Source organism: Pollicipes pollicipes, unplaced genomic scaffold (genome assembly GCF_011947565.3).
Source record: "Pollicipes pollicipes isolate AB1234 unplaced genomic scaffold, Ppol_2.1 Scaffold_4002;HRSCAF=4701_pilon_pilon_pilon, whole genome shotgun sequence".
NCBI lineage: Eukaryota > Metazoa > Arthropoda > Thecostraca > Pollicipedomorpha > Pollicipedidae > Pollicipes > Pollicipes pollicipes.
Window position 1 is genome coordinate 1,318,517 of NW_023596420.1, and position 17,680 is coordinate 1,336,196.

At 53.0% G+C, this 17,680-nt stretch overlaps 1 protein-coding gene across 2 annotated transcripts in view; it reads right to left on the reverse strand.

The window, feature by feature from the left end:
- Positions 1-17,680, reverse strand: part of LOC119093169 (fasciclin-2) — a 63,146-nt gene that overhangs the window by 2,831 nt on the left and 42,635 nt on the right. For both annotated transcript variants that reach the window (XM_037216083.1, XM_037216082.1), the window contains 2 exons: positions 15,570-15,719; positions 2,666-2,851 (listed from right to left, as the gene is read on the reverse strand). In XM_037216083.1, coding sequence (XP_037071978.1) covers positions 2,763-2,851; positions 15,570-15,719 — 239 coding nt within the window. In that variant the 3' untranslated portion in view covers positions 2,666-2,762. The remainder of the gene's footprint in view (positions 1-2,665; positions 2,852-15,569; positions 15,720-17,680) is intronic.

Genomic DNA, 17,680 nt, shown 5'->3' on the forward strand with positions numbered 1-17,680 from the left:
ATGTTATGTTTTATATAGCCCTTTCATTCTAAGTGTTTAATTAAATAATCAATGTCATTCATTGAGCTTTTGCCTCTTGTGATGCCGATTGCACCAACTCCCCTTGTGTCGACCACGTGGTTCCCAGCTGTTTCAAGTTCACTATTCGGTGCGCTTTATCATTGGGGTATATATCACCCCACTTATTTATATTCATGCCGGTTCCCACAGACGTGGCCGGGCGGTCCAGACACCCCACTTCAGCACGTGACAGGCATCTGGGGCTGAGTCCCAAGGCGACTGGCTGACCCAGCAAATGGCAGTTAGCGGGAGGCGAGAGGGCTGCCCGATGCTATGCACAACACTGCGTTGAAGCAGTGAATATCATGTGAAAAGTTCGTCATACAGGTGCAGGCAAAACTAAGTGTCAAATTGGGCAAAATGGCAGCATCATGCAGTTATCTTTGTAAGCCGTTCGGACAAAATAAGAAAGTGAGAACACAAAATTAGAGATGAAACAAGGGAATACAATGGAAAGGAAAAAGATGTAGTCTCGCAGGCACTGACATGTGTCTATATTGGGGCTAAACGCAAGCACTACTCAAAGACAATAATGGAAGGGCAACGAACTTCTGAAAAAGCCCTGATGGTGTGTGACCAACAAACCTCCTAGAAAGCGCTGATGATGCGTGACCAACAAACCTCCTAGAAAGCGCTGATGAGGTGTGACCAACAAGCCTCCTAGAAAGCGCTGATGATGTGCGACCAACAAACCTCCTAGAAAGCGCTGATGATGTGCGACCAACAAACTTCGCCGTTTGCGTCAGGCTGCTTGTTGACGCGGGATGCAGATTTGAGACACTCGGCCGAGCACATTGCGCGCGCTTCGTGGCACATGTAGCCCAATGTGCTGCACTGTTTTGCCCTGCTCTAAATGTCCACGTGATAAAATCCCGCCGTACATTCATGGCTCTCTGATGACCGTTATTAACCGCCGCGGCTGCCGATACATACTCGGACGTACTGGCACTATCCTGAAGACTTACTCTGGATGAATCGTGTGCTTGAAATGGCTGAGAACCACATGAACGACGCATGAAGAGCTAGTGCAGTTATTCTGTCCTGCGAGACAACACAGTGAACAACTGACGCTGATCGAGCATAAAGCGGGTACATTACATAATCGATCCTCAGTTTAGTGAGGCTTGGCTTGAAACGTTCAGCATTCTCCTGGAGTTTCATAAAATGCATAACAAGCATATGCATGATTATGGTCATGAAACGCAGGGCATTATATGAAACAGCTGACCTTTGTCTGAAAAGCCGGACTTAACCAAACGCCTACGCCACATCCGTCTTGAACATTCGTTATATTCGTCAGGCAAATAACGCAATAACGGAGTATGCCAAAAACGCCGGCGATCTCGCGGCCATTGCAAGTAACGCTCAAAAATTTCTGGCAAGTAGCGCAATAATGGTAATTTTACGAAGCGAACATGATACACCGACATTATATGAAAATGCCTACCCTTGTCTTTCGAAATAGCAGGCTACGCCAAACGCCTGCGTCATATCCATCTTGAACATCAGGAACCTATCCTGAAAGCCCCGAAAGTGGGCAGGCAGAAGAACCAGAGCTATAAAGAGACAGAACGTAGCTTTAGATGCTGGAGCATTGTGAAATTTGTGCCCAAACATCTCCAGTCGCCCGCTGTAAATGGTAGCAAATGGAGTTGCCATTTACAATATGAAGCAATTCTGTCTAATGGGTATTGAAGAATATGGCTGGTGGACTGGGTAAATGAGCACACAGGCTTTTGGTAGCAGAGAAGTAAGCGAAACATCGATCAGTTATGTAAAGGGGTTTGATATTCTTGGCCTACCCACATTGAGAACTATGTGTGGGGATGCCCCTTCCCACTCTTCTCACACCAATGGGCAATTTGAGTTTACTTTTGACACCGAATTTATGTTTGATGACATCAGACTGTTGCCATTTTACTTCTTTCTTGCATAACAACAGACATTCGTGATCACAATAAATCGATATCCCATCGAAACCACGGCCAGGCACCGGGAGGCTGAGCGCAGTCGTTGGCTTGCGTGTGGTTCTGAGACCCAATTTACGTGCGGCGGCGGCTGGGGCCCGCGACGGCGGCTCCGACGGCGCCGCCACATTGCGGCGGTGCCGTGCGCAACGCTGCTGTCAAAGCCCGGCGCGTCGTGTTAGGCTCGCGTCAAATGACGATATCGGTGCGCAGATCGGTCTCAAATTACAACAAAAATTACCAGGTCCGCTGTCAATGGTGAGCATTTGGACAATCGTTGCAAGGCAGCTGACAAATATGTCACTCACAAACTGCAAACGGCCATAGAATGACACCTCGCCCACTCCAGTACTACTATTCAGGCCATTTGCTTAAAAGGCAGCCGATGGACTTAAAAGGCCACGTCCGCACAAACATGGAGGCGTGCGATACAGCTGCCAAATTGCTGCGCTCCATTGACCCACATACCGAATGCACAAAGCGTTCGCCTCGCCTCGCATTTGTGCTCCAGCCTTCCGCTCGCATATCGGTGCTCAAGCCGGGCGGCGGCACATGTGATGGCACATGGCACATGGTCACGGGACATCCGATACGGCCAATGGATGCGGTCATCGCAGGCAGTCCCTCTGTCGGCTCACCTTGAGCACGCTCTTGCTGTCGGTGTTGACCTGCTGGTAGTCGGGCTTGTCCAGCAGCATCTGGTCGTCCTTGTACCAGAAGAACTTGGGCGGCGGCTCAGGCCTCGGCCTGGCAGGTCAGGTTGGCCCGGCCTAGCAGGTAGCCGTACACCTCACTCTGCGTCGGCCCCGACCACTCCGGCTTGTCTGCGGGCGGAGGCACCATTGTCGGGCTCGTGCACATCAGGGTAGCACAGTCTGTCGGTTTTAAGCACCGAAAGAAAGTATAGAGCTCATCGCGTTTTTCCAGTTTTATGCATTCTTTTATCATAGCATTTGTGTTATGATTGCCAATAGCATCCCATAGAGTGTAGGCCGGGTTTTATGCACGTCGCAGACTGTGCTGGACTGAATTTTGAAGTGGCTTAGCGCCCAACAAACTGGCCAGCCATGCAGCTGCCAGGCTGTGTTTCTGCTGACAGGGAGACCTCCCCGGCGCGGCCGTGCTGCGCTCCGCCGAGAGGACACGGCCGCTCGCCGCAGGAGCGTCTGCAGCGGACAAGCGAATCTCCCGATCCGGCGGCGCCCCAGCGGCGGCCGTCTCCGGTCCGGAAGTCCCGCCCTCGCTCGGATGGCGGCGTGCTGCCACTCGGGTGCCGCGGCGGGGGACGCAGCTCACTGGCGCCCCGGCCCGGTCCCGGGTCAGGCCCGCCCGTCGCCCGGCCAGCCAGGGCGGCGGCGCGCTGCCGCCCTGGTGTCGCGGCGGGGGACGTAGCTCACTGGCGCCCCGACCCGGTCCCGGGTCAGGTCCGCCTCGCCGCCCGGCCAGCCAGGGCGGTGGCAAACCGGACGCAGGCGCCAGGCGGGTATAATGCCATTTTTCTATTTCTTTAGTTTTTATTTAATTGAAGCGCTTCCCAAGAACAGATGATACGATGCGATGAAGAACTGCAATGAGATGTGATAATATGAGATGATATGAAGTTATTTGAGATGATCTGAGATGTTATGAGGTATTACGAGATGATATGAGATGAGATGAGATTTAATGAGAAAATTTGATTGAGCCCAGCACAGTCCCTATTCGTATGAATTTATCTGTCTACATTTCGGAGTGAGCACCACAGGGCGCGTTAATTTTGCGGAATGCATACATTTTCTATCTATTGCAAGTGCGCAGGTCTTTCAGAGCCTGCGCCGGACTCGAGCTCTACGCTGCCTGTTCGTGGACACACAAATGAGTGCACATCATTGGCTCAACTGTCCAGCCTTATATATGTGACGAGGTCTGCATGACGTCTTGCGCCTTACAGGTCATACTGATACAGAAGCTCAGGACCAGCCTGAGCTGTTCATCTAAGCCTGTTTACCATTCATCTCCCATTTTCCTAAGGCCCAGACAGCACGTCTCGCTCGGAGGAGGATAGGGAAGGGGGAGAGGGGAGATCTGGGTGACGTCATGGGACAGACGTCACCATCGACCGTCCGACGGCCGGGCGGCGCGCGGCCCGGCTTTCCCCGGCGCCCACCCAATCTCAGCGCAGATGTCATAAGGCCGCCATCGACTCGGGCGCCATCGCACCGCTATCGGGGCGGCGGCGTGTCACCGCCGCATGGAAGGGCGATGGGACGCGCCGGCTGGCGGCCGACGTCGATGTCTGCATCATCGGGCAGAGGTCGGGCGATGGGTGCGCCGGGGTGCGGCGTACTGCTACCGGCAAGCGGCAGGCGTCGGCGTTTGAGTCGTTAAGGGGGGAGAGAGCACAGTGGAAACGCGTCTGACATGTACGTGTGCTGATCGGACTTCTTCCGCCCACATCCCATGCCTCTCAGCTCGAACGCCACGCTTTTCCAAACCTTTCCTGATGCGATTCCTGTGGATGGCGCCGGCGGCATTTCTCTATCACGCACCGGTCGAGGGCGTCACCAATTCATGAGCACGCAGGCGCCGCCCGGGCGCCGTTCGTTGCAGCGAGTATCGCTGTCGGCAGCGGCCTACCGACGGCCAAACGGCGCCCGCTGCCACGGCCGCCCGCTCGGAGCACGGATAGCTGCCGACCGCTTGCCGAGCGCGGTGGAACGGACCCCAGTCCGGAACGGGGCCCACCCGGTCCGACCACGGACGGCAAAATGGACTGAACGGTCGCTCGGTGGTCCGGCCGCTGCGATGGAGGAGCTTGGATGGGGGAATTTTCTGCTGTTGGCTTGGATTTACGACTTTAGAGCACGTGGACAAACGAGAGGCATTCATCGGCCAAAAAACACACAGCTAGTTCTGTTTGTTGAACATTACCAACAAGAACAATATCCCGCTGCGTGATTTTTCATGTTGCTGTACGACCTGTTGGTCTGGGCCTTGCGTTTAACACAACCACACAGCTTTCTCCTCCGATAGTTCCGGACTTCCGAAAAAAGGCCTAACTGAAGTCGAAATAACAAAAAAAAAAACTTTCCTTGACGACTTGTGAAGCAATTGTTGAGATTCGAGGGGTATACGCGATGCCAGGCCTGCATTATCTAGGGTGCGATGTGGTTTCAGAACTGGACACTCGGGATGAGAGATCCCGTGTCAACTATATCAGTGATTTCAGGGATGTAATTTAGACGCTGTTCAGCCCCAGAAAGTTTTATTCATTCATGCATTCAACTAGGAAAATTGTTTATTTGGTTATGTGGGAAGGCTAGTGGAATGGAAGTCACTATCAACCATGGGCACACACACACACACACACACACACACACACACACACACACACACACACGCACGCACGCACGCACGCACCACGCACGCACACACACACACGCACGCACACACGCACGCACACACGCACGCACACACACACGCACGCACACACGCACGCACGCACGCACGCACGCACACACACACACCACACACACACACACACCACACACATACTGACAGGCGTACACACTGAACGCGAATCCATACATCAAGAATGTATACTTGCGAGTCGTTTGCCCGTGTTCGTATGCCATCGGTGAAAGATGCGTCTGCAGTGTTTGCTAGAGCGCCTGTTGTGTGCTCAGTGTGCATCAGGACCGTTGCAATCTGAATATGTTCAGTATAGTTGTGGAAAGCTCACTATAAGTTCAATATCATAGCTTGTCGAAATTAGAAAATGTGGTTGATTTAGTGACGCTGCATTTGTTCGGGGCTCCTAAAGGAAAGGTTCCACATTTGAAGACGATGAAGCAAGCATCATATATGATGAAATAAACTCACCTACGACTATTGGTACACAATTAAGTGAAAAATACTGCCCTAGAGAGCACAATTTCTCTGTTTAGTAAATACACCCCTCAATGCGTTATTATTTGATTGCTTGACGGTACGTTACAAAACATTGATTGAAAGCCAACCGACGGCCGTTATATCAGGGCATCATGTTCTCCAACGCCGGATATCAACGACCAGACAATTATATTTGTCTTGGCCTTGGTCACCACATGACGAATGAAATGGAAAACAGATTGAAGGACGTTATTATGCGGTCACAGATGCCTGGATCACCTTGAAATAGTGCGCATAAAATGATTTGCACATCTTCGCAGTCATGCAACTCAGATACTAGACGGGTTCAGGTCTTTTAGGGCATAGCTATGAATTGCACTGAATGGTCTTCAAGATAGCTTTTTTGGTTCAAAACCCCATACAAATGTGGAAGACTCCCCTTCATGTATAAACATATGGATGACTACAAACCCTCTGCTGGATAGAGTAGACATTAAATCATTTATAGCATTGATCGATTTATAATTGCAAGATGATCAAATTTCACGACACGAAAACAGGCATATCGAAAATCTCATGTGCCGAAGAATTACGCGTATAGCCCGTCCACAGACACAACCATCATCTAATGACAAAGCGTCACAAAATGCATTTCAATAAATAAATTATTTTCTGATGTTACAGGGAAACATCTAAAAGTAGCCGTAAACATATGAGGGCACAACAAGAAATACTTGGCAGGTCAGGAAAATACGGTCCATCCAACTGACTTGCCATCGTAATAAGCCTCGGCATCAGATCCAATCACCTTTTTACTCCGTTTGTTGCTTGGCAACCAAAGTCTCATATCACAACAATGACGGTCTCAAAGATAGCGGCAAAATCGTCCGGACGTGATTGCCAGAAAGACCATCTTCCGGCGGGCGCACACGCTAATGACGGTCGATACAACCGTGCCCGGCGCGCTGTCTGAATGTGAACACCAATAAACGCCTTCACTCGCTTCGCTGGTGCGCTAATGCGCAGTCGTGCAGGTGATATACGCTATTTAACGCGTGTTCGGGGTGATGGCGGACGGGCGAATGACACGCTGGCGAGCACGCGCTATGTCAATATGCTTTTGACGGTTGGCATGCAATGAGCGGGAGCTTACATGCAGTATGCTTCGGATTAACCTCGGATTAACCGTGTTTCCACGGCTGCTCACTGTGCATTCTCCATGCAATGTGAGCCCTCCTATTTTTTGAAATCTATATTCTTTACAGTCTCAGGAACCAGATCAATGCAACAAGGAAACGACTGAATGCTATTTGAAAGCACAAGAATGACTGCGAACATGCCTGGAGGTGAATTTTCATGTACAATGACGGTCACATTAGCGGACCGCGGCCTTAGCACCAGCTGAAATTGCAACGAAGCCTCCACGTAGAACCCAATGCTGTGTCATCCAAGCTATCGCGTCTTATCACGCCTGACACGCTAGGCAGCATCTTGACCACAACGTCCTCATAGTGGGGTGGGTGGTCAGGGGTCAGGGATTGACTTTCAAGCATAGCCATAGCTCGGAAAGTTTTTAACGTATCACAGTTGTCCATAGAAGCAAAGTGCCCACTTGAATTCAGAGAATGTCATGGCCAGATGCCTTACCGTGCCACACACAATGTCATGGCCAGATGCCTTACCGTGCCGTACACAATGTCATTGCCAGATGCCTTACCGTGCCGTACACAATGTCATTGCCAGATGCCTTACCGTGCCGTACACAATGTCATTGCCAGATGCCTCACCGTGCCGTACACAATGTCATTGCCAGATGCCTCACCGTGCCGTACACAATGTCATTGCCAGATGCCTCACCGTGCCGTACCGACACAATGTCATTGCCAGATGCCTCACCGTGCCGTACACAATGTCATTGCCAGATGCCTCACCGTGCCGTACACAATGTCATTGCCAGATGCCTCACCGTGCCGTACACAATGCTCGTAGCGACACTGTAATCGGATTCCCAAAACCAGGCACCGAACCGCAGGGGCCGGGAGTGCATCGGCTTTCCCTACAGATATTCTCAAATAGGATCTGTTCAGAGGTGAGATGCGAACTGGAGATGAGATGTTGGTGATACACGCACAATGAGCAGCTTTGAGTTCTTCCTGAAAGCCACAGACAGCGGCCTGCGTCTCAAAACCCGTACAGACCAGAATGGGCACCATGTTTCTTTCCCAACTGCCACTGGGAGCTATGTGGCAAGACAAAGGAGGACCACGTCTGTCTGCGACCTGGCTCGAACATCACCCGAAAGCAGTAAGAAACGTCCTTTGTGCCAGCACCCAAAAGTATCATTAAAAGGCAATCTAAAACTTTCGATTGGATGGATTTCTGGATCAGCGCCCACGCTAAGCAGTGCTTGTTGCGTGAGCCCTGGCCCCACAATCCGACCATAAAATTCCGGATCAACGGTACAATTTTTCAGCGACGGCTTAGCGTGCCGCAATGCTCGGCATGATCCGTCCAGCCCTCTGAGTCAGCTGACCTTTAGCGCGGCCGCTGCCACCGGCTCCAGGTCGTCCCAGTCAAGGGGAGGCGAGCGTCTATTCATCGGTATAGGACAACGCCTCAAACTCACCGCACCATGTGAGAGCGGATCGGAGGACAGACGGTCCAACCAACTGGGGCATCGTGCTGAGCTCCAAACTCACTCCAAACTCAGTGCGCCATGTGAGAGCGGATCGGAGGACAACCAGCTGGGGCATCGTGCCACTCATGAAATCAAGCTAGATGCCGCTATGTTTTCCCCAGGCTATGTTTTCTATGCTACTACCGTACTGAACGACGCTGCGGTAATAGCAGGGAATCTCATTTGATCTAACGACGCTGCGTAATAACTCAATACTAACCCAACCAACGTATTCACCACTGAAGCTGCATGCGCACCGAGCTCAGCCAATCATCTGCCTCCGCATCGGCGCCTCCCCACTGGTTTATAGCCCCCAATCAAGGCACCAATCGGAGAGGGGTGGAGCGGTCCCGAGAGGGTGGGCGCGTCTCCTGTCCGCCCCTGGCGCAGCGGGCAGACGCCGCCGGCTGGGGCTGGCTCAGCCCGTCCGCCTCCAGCCGCACCCGATCGGCCCCAGACGCGGCGAAAACAGTCAGCCGGCGTGGGGCGGCCGCCAAGCTCCCGTCAGGCCTCCGACGGCTCCACGACGGGCGCACGGGCAGCGCCGTCCGACCTGCCACCTGGCGGCCATGACCTCCACACCGGCCGCCGACACCCAGGGAACAAGTGACGCCACATGACGACGGGGCTGGCGACACGCCGACCGGCGCCACGCCACACGGAAAGTAACGTGGTTACCATATACTCCCCGCAAACATGACCTGAGGGACGGCTCCTTGGAGCGATGACGTGGCGACGTTTTACCCGCGTATGTGATACCCGCTGCTGAATCGAAAGCGGATGAACTCGCCCCGATCGTGCAGCTCGGAGTCTGTGGAGATATCCGCTGCTGAATCGAAAGCGGATGAACTCACCCCGATCGTGGTTCAGCTCAGAGCCCGTGGAGATACCCGCTGCTGAATCGAAAGCGGATGAACTCACCCCGATCGTGGTTCAGCTCAGAGCTCGTGGAGATATCCGCTGCTGAATCGAAAGCGGATGAACTCGCCCCGATCGTGGTTCAGCTCGGAGCCCGTGGATGCCAACTGTCGCTCTAGCAGCCTGACCCGCCGGAGAGTGACGCGTGATCTGGCCATCGGCTCCACTGCCACTGGTCCGATAAACACGACAGGCACTTGGCACCCGACTAGCCCGGCGCAACCGTCCCGGCCGATTATACGGAGGTACGGGGCCAAGGCGAGGCTCGCGCCGCTGTCTGGCCCAGCAAGAAGACCAGTGGAGAGAACAGATAACTCCTGTATAGTGCAATGTTTTACGTCTTTCTCATCCGGTCCAGCTTTGGGGACTTGGCTCAATGTCGAAAACGACGACCGCTGGACCAATATAAATGTCATCGGGAATGCGTCCCTACTGGTTCTCGTTAACTCATGATCTCTCTCTCTCTCTCTCTCTCTCTCTCTCTCTCTCTCTCTCTCTCTCTCTCTCTCTCTCTCTCTTCTCTCTCTCTCTCTCTCTCTCTCTCTCTCTCCCTCTTTCTCTATCTCTCTCTCTCTCTCTCTCTCGCTCTCTCTCTCTCTTCTCTCTCTCTCTCTCCTCTCTCTCTCGCTCTCTCTCTCTCTCTCTCTCTCTCTCTCTCTCTCTCTCTCTTTCTCTCTCTCTCTCTCTCTCTCTCTCTCTCTCTCTCTCTCTCTCTCTCTCTCTCTCTCTCTCTCTCTCTCTCTCTCTCTCTCTCTCTCTCTCTCTCTCTCTCTCTCTCTCTCTCTCTCTCTCTCTCTCTCTCTCTAGCACGCACGCACGCACGCACGCACGCACGCACGCACGCACGCACACACGCACACACACACACACACGCACACATGTGTGTGAGCCTGCAGGGCTTTCTCACCGCATCCCAGCGGGCTACTAGCAGGTAATGTACACATGCACTGTTTCGCTGCTCACTGTACCACTGCACTGCAGACAGCTGTTCATACACTGGTTCGCGGCCCAATTATCTGCCTATCCTTCCCCAGACTGCCACACCGCTCAACGCTTGTTAACAACAGCAAACATAAAACAACAGCAATATCCGCTCTCGGCCCGAACAAAAACGTGCGCTGAAAGGAGCGCCGTGCATTTGGCGGTGTCACAATGCGCACTGTAGCAAAAGCGTGCCCATCGCGGCAAAATGCATGTGTACTTTTCTGCGCAAGATGACGCATGGGGCGTGAAACATCTTTAGACTGTACTGCTCTATTGTATAAGTCGCATTCTTTTGTAAAAACACGCACACAATTTCGTTTTACGGTCTCGAGATTGCATTGGCCTTATCTCAAAGGGATGTGAAGTAAAACGACACACAGGGCATAAACATAGACTCCCCAGCGAAAAGCGAATGCATGCAATGTGGCCAAACCAAAACTTGAGCCCTTTATTGGTACTTTATGGAAGCCTCTACAGCCCGGTGGGAGGCCTGCTCGCTGTCATTCATCAGTCATTGCAGTCGAGATGAAAGGCAGGACAGATTTTAAAGGCAAGATTATGATGCATGAGAAGTGCAAGTGACGTTTTGAAATCACTGACAGCACACGAACATAATATGGGATGCAACGAAGCACTTGAAGCGCGAAAGGGAAACGAACAAAGCGGGTCTATGACCTATCATTTTGTTTTTATCTTAGCAATGCTACCCCAATTATACGTGATGCTCACACAAAATCCCTAACAACATTACGTGTATGACTGGTTGACACTGAATGCATCCTAAAAGGCAAAGGAATTCAAGCAGTAAACGCATCCAATATCCAGATTTCCCATCTCAATGCGCTTTACAGTCAACCTTTTTGACCGCCTCAGAGAAATATTTCTCTCCACTTCGCTATGTGAGAGCTCGGGTTTCTGCTGCTTAGCGAAGGCAAAATGTGAAAATAGCTTCTGTTAAAGTCGCTGAATTCCGCCAGCTTGGCAGACTGTTGAAAGGCCGGGTCAGGAGCGTGTCAACGTATCAACGCCGGAATAGCTCGGAACCTACTCGAGTGGAAATAATACTAAAGCTTTAAGTTGCAATGTTTTCTTTGAATTACTCGTTTTGCCTCTCTGTTTTACGCAGAACCAAGCCAATATAGATTAGGTTGAGGTGTAGTAGAAACCCACATAACATGCGAGCCATGGATGAATCTATCACGTGTGCTACTGATAAGGAAGGGATCGCGTGATAATCTGAATGAATTTCTGCATCTAAACAAATATCCAATCGTCTGCATTACCGAATAACTACATATCCTAGCAGCCAATCCGACACTGAGTCCCTCATTCCTACTTATCACATTACATACACTCCAGTTACATTAGCCGAGCGGAAAATAACAATCAAACATGCAAACCATTCCCACCGCTTCCACAACAAGCCTCCTACAATCGAGTGCCTCCGTAAAAAACGGACACTGCCGAAGATGTACGGCAGCTTGTATACTCCCTCAACTAACAGTGCAATTTGAAGCGCCCATACTCAACAACGCTGCCGTCATTTGTCACCGTGCGGGTGGCAGTGGTGACCTGGCGACGATGTGTGATCCTCATCACGTTCATCCCAACAGTCACTTGCCGTCGGCGCCATGGCGCCACTCGCGCTGCTGGCATTCATGGCGCGCCGTGTGACGCGATCGCCGCAGCTCACGCGGGAGACGTGCGAGAGTGGTCTTTCCTGTCACATTTGGCATCCGCCACGATGACAACATGGGCCCCTTGGGGGGAGGGGGGGGGGGCGTCTACCCACGATGACAACCGCATGGGCCCCATTGGTTGTGTCGGGTTGGAAATGTCGCCCTGTGTGTCCCACGGATTTCCTGAGGATTGGCCGGCCACCTGCGGACCACACAGCTTCTGTCAGAGTAGACGGAACAGCCTGTAGGCCACGGCTGTATCGATGCCGGCAGACCGCTTGTGGGTCTCATGGGTCCGCCGGCATGGCCAAACAGCGGAGCCCACAGGCATGGCCGGACCAGGGAGACCGCCTGTGGTCCAAGGAGCTGTGTCCAAGCTCTGACAGGTCACCTGTCGGTCCCACAGACTCCGCAAGAGAAGGCGGAGTATATATATATATATATATATATATATATATATATATATATATATATATATATAGAATAGAAATAGTACCTCCTTTGGATGGGTCACAAGGGCTCAGTTGGGGTAGACCAGTCATTTGCGGCTTCTGGAAGCTCTCTTTGACCAAAAAGGTCGCCTGTCGGTTGGTTTCGCGGGCCTTGACAGAGAAGGAAGACCATTGGTAGGCTCCAGATGCTTGATCAGAATATATAGACTCTTGTGCGTCGTTGAAACTCCGTCCACGTAGATGGGTCTTATATGAGTTCCACGTGCTCTGTGAGCGAAAGCAAGCCATCTGTCTGTGAGTTTCAACGATTTGAGTATAGGCGGCAGGCCGCTTGTGGTTCCCAGGGGCCCGGCATAGCCTATGAGACGGCGGGCCCGCTCCGGCTGATCTCGAAACACGGCACGAAGCTCACCGAGTTGCCGCTGACACAGTTGTCTACCCACCAGCCCTCCCACCTGGATCTGCGGCTGGGCCAACCGCTCACATCTCCCGTATACGATCCCATGACCTTTGATCTCTCTCTTCGGCAGGCTGGGTCCGGGCAGACCCCAAACGCCTGGTGGTCCTTTGTGGAAAAACGTGCTTCTTGTGGAGTCGTCACTCCTGTGAAGCAGCTCGAATGAACTCCTCACACACCGTCTCCGAAACCCAAACGGGTGTAGCTCGCATGCACTCGTAATGGACCTATCATCAGACCCTACATGACTAAATTTCGCGTGATTTCGCGGACTATCCGCCTCCTGGGCACACTGAAAGCGTTGGACCACTCGCGGCGGCTGATGGCTACCTCTGCCCGCGTCTGACAGGCGCCTGACATCTCCCCTCGGATCGGACCGCCGTCTCTCCGTCTCCGCTGAGCCGATGGGGCGCGAGGTGCGCACCGTGGCTTCCGCTCGATGGGCCGCCGGCGCGCCGGCATCGCCAGCGCCCAGGGATTGTGTGGAGGAGGCATCGAGTGTCGTTCAGCCGCCTGCCTCACACGTCTGAAGGCCACGCGGGAGTCAAGCCGCGAGGGGCTGCCCGAAGGCTCTCTGGGCTGGGTGTGTCTGGTGGGGCCTGATGGGTTGATGGGGTCTGGTGGTCTGGTGGGACCTGGTGGTCTAGTTGGATCTGATAGCCTAGTGGAGTCTGGTGATCTGGTGGGGTCTGGTGGGGCCTGGTGGCTATCTGGTGGGGTCTGTTGGTCTGGGGGGGGGGGGGTCGATCTGGTAATGTTGTGGACTGCCGGCCTGATGGGATCTCGTGGTCTATGTTGTGGACAGATAGTCTGTTGACGTCTCGTTATCTGGTAAGGCCTAGTGGTCTGGTGACGTTGTGGGCTGATGACTGGTGGGGCAGGAGAGGCTATTCACTGACGCTTAAATGAGGGTTTAGGTGCCAACGCCAATTCTGTAAAGAAATCACGCTATTGCAGCTTGGTGTGCGCGATGCCGGTGAAATGTCAGGGTTTTAACTCGGATGAATGCAGCAACCTGAAATGTTGGTGCATTGGCTGGCAGCTGTGCTGACCATGGGTATAACTGCCACTTGGCTGGCAGCTGTGCTGGCCGTGGGTATAACTGCCACTTAGCTGGCAGCTGTGCTGACCATGGGTATAACTTCCACTTGGGTCGGCAAGGTTCGGACCTCAGTGGCCTCGGACCTTTTGCGCAGCCTTGAGACGTTTACAGGGTAGCAAGGTCCATGGTGATGATTCTGATCAGCAAGCATAGCCAGCTGCACCAGGGGCCCTTGAAACCTGTCTTCAGATCTCGCCGTTGTCTCCTGTTTACCTCGCAAATGCCTGAAATATTTCATAGTTGTACGAAGCAACGGCACCTCTTAAGTGCCAGTCAACACAATTTTACTACCTCCCGTGCTTGAATGGAAAACGAGGCGAGTCCCTTTGCATTGCTTGCACAAGCCAACATATGCGTATGCATAAGTAAAAAATGCGTCGGATGCTGTCGGAAAAAATGCTGTCGGAGCTCTAATTCCCTAGTCTTGATCTCTCTGACATTAATTAACATCTGTCCCTAAGATCACCAAATGTGCAGGACGCCGATTGCTTATCAGCCGGCTTCGAACAAGTATCTACGCGTGCACTGATTCCCAACGGAATATGGGAACCTGATGAATTTGTTAAGAACATGCACTGATTCCCAACGGAATATGTAAACCTGATGAACATGTTAAGCTGATAAAAACAGTACGCCGCAAACATGAAACGCCGTGGTTTAGCCTTCGTTAAAAATCCATGGAGGTAATCCTATCATGGTCTTCAACTAACCTCATCGTGCAATTATGACTCAACAAGCTCCACTGGCCCCGGCACGCCGTAGCCCCCGACCAGGGAGGAAGGCCACTGGGCCCGGCACGCCGTGGCCCCCGACCTGGGAGGAAGGCCACTGGGCCCGGCACGCCGTGGCCCCCGACCAGGGCGGAAGGCCATTGGGCCCGGCACGCCGTGGTCGCCGGCCAGGAAGGAAGGCCACTAGACCCGGCACGCCGTGGCCCCGACCAGGGACAAAGGCCATTGGGCCCGGCACGCCGTGGTCGCCGTGCCCACTTCCAGGGAGGAAGTGGGCAACGGATATCACGATGCCACTTAAGATGCACGTTTAGAATCGGTATAGCCAACTACGGAAATGATGCAACCTGTACAAAACATGAAGGCGATCTTTACCCCCCCCCCCCCCCCCCCCCGAAACACGTCGACATTGCTACATCATTTAAGAATATTGGTATAATGTAAGGCTTTACTGAAGTAAGCGGAGAGGCGAAGGACTGTAAGTGACCTCGGATGCCCCTGCTCTCACGCGTGTGTCACACCACCGATGCACATGCTTCTGCCCGGAAAACGACAGCCGTACTGGCGTTCGGGCTCCAGCGTTTGAGATTTGGCTACGACTGCCATTCGGCCGTCGGAGTACTCACACTGGACCTTGAGGCGGATGTCGGCTTTGGCCGTCGGAGTACTCACACTGGACCTTGAGGCGGATGTCGGCAGTGCGCAGGTCCGAGTCCTTGGTGTTGACCTGGGTGGCCTTGCAGCGGTAGATGCCCTCGTCGGCTCGGGTCACGCCCCGTATGATCAGGCCTCTTGTCTCAGGGTCGATGTCGAACTTTTTATCTGCAACAAGACGGCCGAGGTGGCTGACCGCGGCAGACAGAAGGGTGCCTGTGTCGCCTCACCGGCCCGTCGTGACAGCAGAGGCTGTCTGGATACCCCCACTGAGGCCAGTCTAAGCCACGACGGAGCCTGGCGATGTGCTGACTTACCAGACAAAGCAGGCATTCGCTGAGCGGACCAGTGAGTGTGATGAGAGAGAGGATTCCCACGCGATTAGTGACTCCATTCCCCTCTTGGCCCCTTGCTCCGAACACGACTCCCTTGCCCGCCACGAGGCCCGACACGACAACACCGAGATGGCCGGCGCCGCCCGCCACCTCGTCAGCAAGCGCCCACCGTCGCCCCGGGATGCCGCAGCCCACCGCCAGCCGTCAGCCTCAGCTGCCGCATCCGCCAGGTCCGCCTGACAACCAGCTCACCACCGCCGGTGTTCTTCGAATCGCCGGCTGGCCAGCGCTCGCGCTAATTCAGGTCTCAAGCTTCGGACAATCTGGCCGGCGGCGAGCCCGACTGCTCAACGGCTGTTCCCGGCCCCGGACCGAGCTGCTCTCGTCCGGGGGCTGTTCCGGGCGGCGCCGAGACAAAGCCGCTCCCCTCCAGCTGCTGCACGCCCAGAGCCACAGCCGGGGCGTGAGGAAATGTTTTGCCCCGGTTTGGACAGTGTTTGCAGGTGGTGGGATGGAATTGAGGATGCAATTTGGAGCCGTCGCGGCCGCTTAACCGGTTACCTGAAAAAGTCGAGGCTGGTAACGAAACTGAAAGGATCAAGCTCCATGCCGGCTGGTGCTACTTTCAAAAGGCTAAACGTCTTTATCGCTCGGCAATCTTTTGGATGCTACAACCACACTTTGGATTAACGGCCCTCTCACCAACGCATCAAGTGCCATGCATCCCCATCTGACTCACAAACAGGCCGCAACTTATGGATGGGCGGGGCCGGCAGGAAAGGACAGACAAAAGAGGAGCGGACAGCCCACGAAAGAGCGGCGTGTAGAAGATTAGGTGGGGACACGTGTAGGTCACGAGTAGGTGGGACGGACACTAATGATGGAAAGACGAGGAGCGGAAAGCAACGGCTGCCTCAGAATGGCCACCTACAAAAGACCGTGCGCAAATGCAAACTGGCGAATTGTTTGGAAGCAGCTTGACAGCAACCTGTAGTAAGCACAAGGCACTAATGGCTAACAAACAGACGCCATAACATCCCAACAGCGAATAAAATGTCAGCAAGATTGCTGTCGGTTGTTAGAATGTGCTGAAGCGTGAGACATCTAGTTACCGTGAAAATGTGGGCACTAAGCCAATTTCAAATGTAAAGTATTCCAGAGAACACAGCATGCTTTTCTTCCACGCACAAGGAATAATGATGCATTCTTTACAGCAGCGCCATTCGCACATGTCACCAAACAGAGGCAATGAAAGTCAAGTCAAGGTCAGATACACACAGCGATGGCCCTTGCAGCTTACAGCATCGCATGACCCCAAAAACTCATAGCTTGCCGGTCTCAAGAATTCAAGCTCGTCAAAGAACACCACAGCCCCTCACAGGAGGAACTTAAATAACCGCTTGTCTGTCTTTCTAATACTGGCATAACTTGCAGCAAGTCCTCCTTTTCAGGATGCATAATTGTTTGAAGCTTCAGGGACCAGCTGATCGTCTGAGGATATATCCTGTCACTCAGTGAAACATGCTGATCACCCAGCCTAACAAAGGTCTCTGTCATGCTGACGGTCCAAGACACCAGTGATCTTCGCAGGCAAAACGCTACCACCGTTGTTGAAAATGTTGGTTTCTTATGGTTCTCTTGCATTTGCCTGTGATGTTAGGAATCATATATATATATATATATATATATATATATATATATATATATATATATACGCAAAATGCCAATATAACACGCCATTCTTTCGGGCTGTTTGTGGCCGGAGCTGTAGACGTGACGTCATTGTCCGAACAC